General features: G+C 50.2%; 1 protein-coding gene across 1 annotated transcript; it reads right to left on the bottom strand.

Moving 5' to 3' along the window:
* Nucleotides 1–2539: 2539 nt before the first annotated feature.
* LOC142819566 (chemerin-like receptor 1) lies at nucleotides 2540–3569 on the bottom strand. The gene has a single exon (XM_075907555.2). It carries the CDS (start codon nucleotides 3567–3569, stop codon nucleotides 2712–2714), a length of 858 nt encoding a protein of 285 aa, XP_075763670.2. The 3' UTR covers nucleotides 2540–2711.
* Nucleotides 3570–4073: the final 504 nt, after the last annotated feature.

Consider the following 4073-nt stretch of genomic DNA (forward strand, 5'->3'; position numbering starts at 1 on the left):
CAGAGAGCGTCAGACAAAGGCTCACGTTGTAACTAGAAGACACGACTTAGTTTGTGGGGCAGCAGGAGGTGTCACGCAATGTGAATGCAACAGAAGCAAGGCCTCACGGCAAACGTTCTCCGACCCTGGGAGTCGGGGGTGAGATAGACGCAGGCAGACTCATCAGCAAGTCCTACAGGATGTTTTACATTCATTGCACTCGGATGCAGAGGCCAAGAGTGAAATCTGACAATTTGGGTACATGAGGAGGGCTCAGAGAAGGGCCAGGAGCCCAGACTGGGGGGAAACAGACTCTGGGGGCTCCGGCTTTTCAGTGTCTGTTGTGCGGGGCCGCGCCACTGGAGGAGGCCGGGGGAGACATTACTTGTGCAATCGGAGGAGCTTTGCCAACAGATCATGGGATTCATTCAGCACTGGGGAGGTCACATCTGGGCTACGTTTACATTGCACATTCTTGTGCAAGAAGATATGCAAATGAGGCACGGCGATGAATATTGCTGCGCCTCATTTGCAGACCTAACGAGCTGCCATTTTTGCACAAGGGGCTTTTGCGCAAGAAGGAGAAGTCTACACTGCTCCTTATTGCACAACTCCCACCCCCACGCAAGAGCTGTTCTGCCTGAAAATAAGCGGCAGAACAGCTTTTGCACACGAGTGGATTTTTCCTCAAGAACGAACAGTGTAGCCCGCTCCTTCTTGCACAAAAGTCCCTTGTGCAAAAATGGCGGCTCATTAGGTATGCAAATTAGGTGTGACCATATTCATCACCATACCTTATTTGCATATCTTCTTGTGCAAGAATGTGCAATGTAGATGTAGCCCTGGAGTATTGCATCTGGTTCTGCCCCCTCGCAAATCTAGAAAGGATTTGGACACATTGGAGAGGGTCCAGCAGAAGGTGACCAAAATGACGAGGAGGCTGGAGCACACGACCTGCGAGGAGAGGCTGAGGGATTTGTTCAGTCTGCAGAAGAGAAGAGTGAGGGGGGATCTGAGAGCAGCCTGCAAGTCCCTAAAGGGGGTTCCAAAGAGGCTGGAGAGAGGCTGTTCTCAGAGGGGGCAGGTGGCAGAACCAGGAGCAATGGGCTCAGGTTGCCGTGGGGGAGGTCTGCGTTGCAGATTAGGACAAACGATTTCCATAGGCGGGTGGGGAAGCCCTGGGCTGGGTTCCCTAGGGAGGGGGTGGAATCTCCATCCATAGGGGTGTTTTAATCACAGCTGTACAAAGCCCTGGCTGGGTTGATTTAGTTGGGGCTGGTCCTGCTTTGGGCAGGGGCCTGGACTCGACGCCTCCTGAGGGCTCTGCCAGCTCCTGGATTCTATGCTCTTAATTCCCCTCTTTAACCTCTTCTCCCTGTTGGCTGGAAAGATCCTTTGCTGTGCGGGGCATAAAGCTATCCCCTCCCCCGGTCTGTGCTCAGAGAAACCTCCCTTGCCTGTAGGATACATTGGTGGGTGCTGAGGAACCCTGCACCCTGTCTCAAGGCTCCGTTGTCCCTCCACAAGGTCTGGGAGCCCAAATAGGAATGTAAAACCCTCATTTGCTAACCAGTTAAATGGTTTGTTTAACCAGGTTAATCACTAGCAATGGGTAGGAGGTGGCTCCAGAACCGGCTCACTGCATGGAAAGTAGTGGGGCTGCTCCTCCTGGCCAAAGCCTCTGGTTACCTGGCATGCATGTTGGAAAGGCGTATGGTTACTGGGTAACCAGTTAACTGGTTAACCTTTACATCCCTAGTACAAAATACATTGGAATTATATCACAGTTATGAATATGGGAGCCCCAGAGCGCTGTTTGAAGGTACAAAGTGCCAGAACCTCCCGCCTTGTATTTAAAGTCCCCAATATTTAAACATCACCTCACCCTTTTGGCTTCTAAAGCAGATCTGGGAACTTCTGGTTTTCTGAAACTTTTGGCAGAGTTTTGTAGCATCACGGACTCATAAAGTTTATTGGCAGTATTCACTGTGCTGCTTGCTGGTTTTCTCAAAGCTCTAGATCCTGGAATCAGATTTATAGGTAGGAATTTATCCTTTCTTTCTTTTTTTTTTTCTTTCTTTCTTTCTTCATTGCAAGAAAACTTTGAAATGCGCAGGCCCGTTCAAAAACAAAAAACCCACAAAACCAGAAGGCACATAGAAGAACCCAAATGTCTTCCTTTTCAAACCAATCTCATCATGCTGCAGGAGACTGCTCATGAGGTTTGAAGGCTCAAGTTTGGCAATGAGGAAACAGAGCTAGTTTTTAAAAAGTGGCAAATTCCCTTGGTTAGGTCTATAGGAGTTAAGCTCCTAATTCTCAGAGGTTCTTTTGAAAAATCTCATATTCAGTTACATCATGTACTGGCAGACAGCTAAAACGTGGCTGTTTATCGTTGCTTATATGCAAAAGTTAGAAGTCTAACTAATAAGGTAGGTGAACTAGAGTGCCTCATAGTAAATGAAGAGATGAATGCAATAGGCATCACAGAAACTTGGTGGACTGAGGATGATTAATAGGATATGGTAATACTCAGATAAAAACTGTAGTGGAAGGCACCACAGGACGAGATGCTAAGAGAGGGGTTCTTGAGACCTTATATGACTGCTTCTTGGAGCAGCTGGTCCCGGAACCAACAATAAGGACATTTCTCTTGCTCAAAAAGACAGTTTTGGGGTCAAGAGGAAGATACGAGTAAGAGAATAGCAATATCGACAGTTCCATCTATTCCCCTATTCAACCGGCTCTGGCCCTGAGTGGTCGGTGGCATGAGGGTTTGGTGCATGTTGCCGGTACCTCAGAAACTCTTCCTCCATGGTGAGGTAGAAGATGGGGGTGAGGCAGCAGTTGAAATACATAAGGAAATAAGGAAAAGTGATGCCAGAGAAATATAGATGTAATCGATCTGAAATCGATAGGAAGAAGAAGATGTGATATGGCAGCCAGCAGAGGAAAAAGGTCGGGATCAAGCCGAGAAGGATCTTGAGTGGCTGGGTGGACTGAATCAGTTGGTTCCTTCTCAGCCTGGCATCTAGAACAATGTACAAGGTTGGGATCAAATTCAAGGCTAATGGGATCAGAAACCCGACCAGGAACTGGATCACAGTGCCCTTCATCCTCTCTTTATATTCATCCACACCAAAGTACATGCTGGGCCTGGCAGGTGGGAAGAGGGATTCCAAGAGGTCACTGTACCGCAAGCTGATCCCAGCAGACAGGGCCCATGTAACCAGACCCTCCCAGAAGGCCAGGCAGGGAGTGCGGCATTTCTGGGCCCACTGAGGCCGTGCCACGAGGATGCAGCGATCGATGCTGATGGCCGTGAGGAGGAAGGCGCTGGAGAACATGTGCAGGGAGGTGATGGTGCTGCTCAGCCTCCTGGCCCAGTCTAAATGCAGGAAGAAGATGAATCTGAGGGGCACGCAAAGGATAAAGATGAAATCGGACACAGCCCGGTTCAGGAACCACACGGTGCTGGCAGTTCTCTGCATACGGCAGCCATTGATGAAGAGGACGTAGCCGTTTAACGGCACCCCGGCGAGGAAGACCAAGCCACAAAGCTCCAAGAAGAAGTGTGGGAGGATCATCATTCTCAGAGAAGCTCCAGTTGCCCTATCTTCGTCCTCCTCAGGGCTAAGGGAGGGCAGGGCAGACGCTGTACTGAGGAAAGGGAGAGCAATTCAACGCGCTTGAAGGGAGGCAGACAGTCACAGAGTTTCTAATCTTCTCAGAGTTCACTGGGCAGAGGAACGTTTTTTTGGGTCAAGGGCCACCGACCCCACCGAAAAATCAGTCGGGGGCTGCGCAGAAGTGAGAAGCCAAAAAAAAAAGCCAACCAACCCTCTCTGAAGTGGCCCCCAACTGAGAAGGAGAAAGACCCTCCCCACATTCCCCTCCCTCACCAGAGCCTAAGGGGGCCCAGTCTGGCAGATTTTGTGTGCTCCAGCCATGTGGGATGACAACAGGAGGGGAAGGAGGCTGGAGCACCAGTCTGGGCTCCCCAATGCTGGGGGGAGCCCTGAATCTTGAGGACTGGTCTGGGGAATGGGGGGGGGCTGCATCTGGCCCCCTTAGGTTTCCCACCCCTTGTTTAT

The sequence above is a fragment of the Pelodiscus sinensis genome, chromosome 22 (genome assembly GCF_052426305.1).
Source record: "Pelodiscus sinensis isolate ZL-2025 chromosome 22, ASM5242630v1, whole genome shotgun sequence".
NCBI lineage: Eukaryota > Metazoa > Chordata > Testudines > Trionychidae > Pelodiscus > Pelodiscus sinensis.

Excerpts from the sequence above, each read along its gene's own strand:
- LOC142819566 (XM_075907555.2), bottom strand. The coding sequence starts at position 3,569 with ATGATGATCCTCCCACACTTCTTCTTGGAGCTTTGTGGCTTGGTCTTC.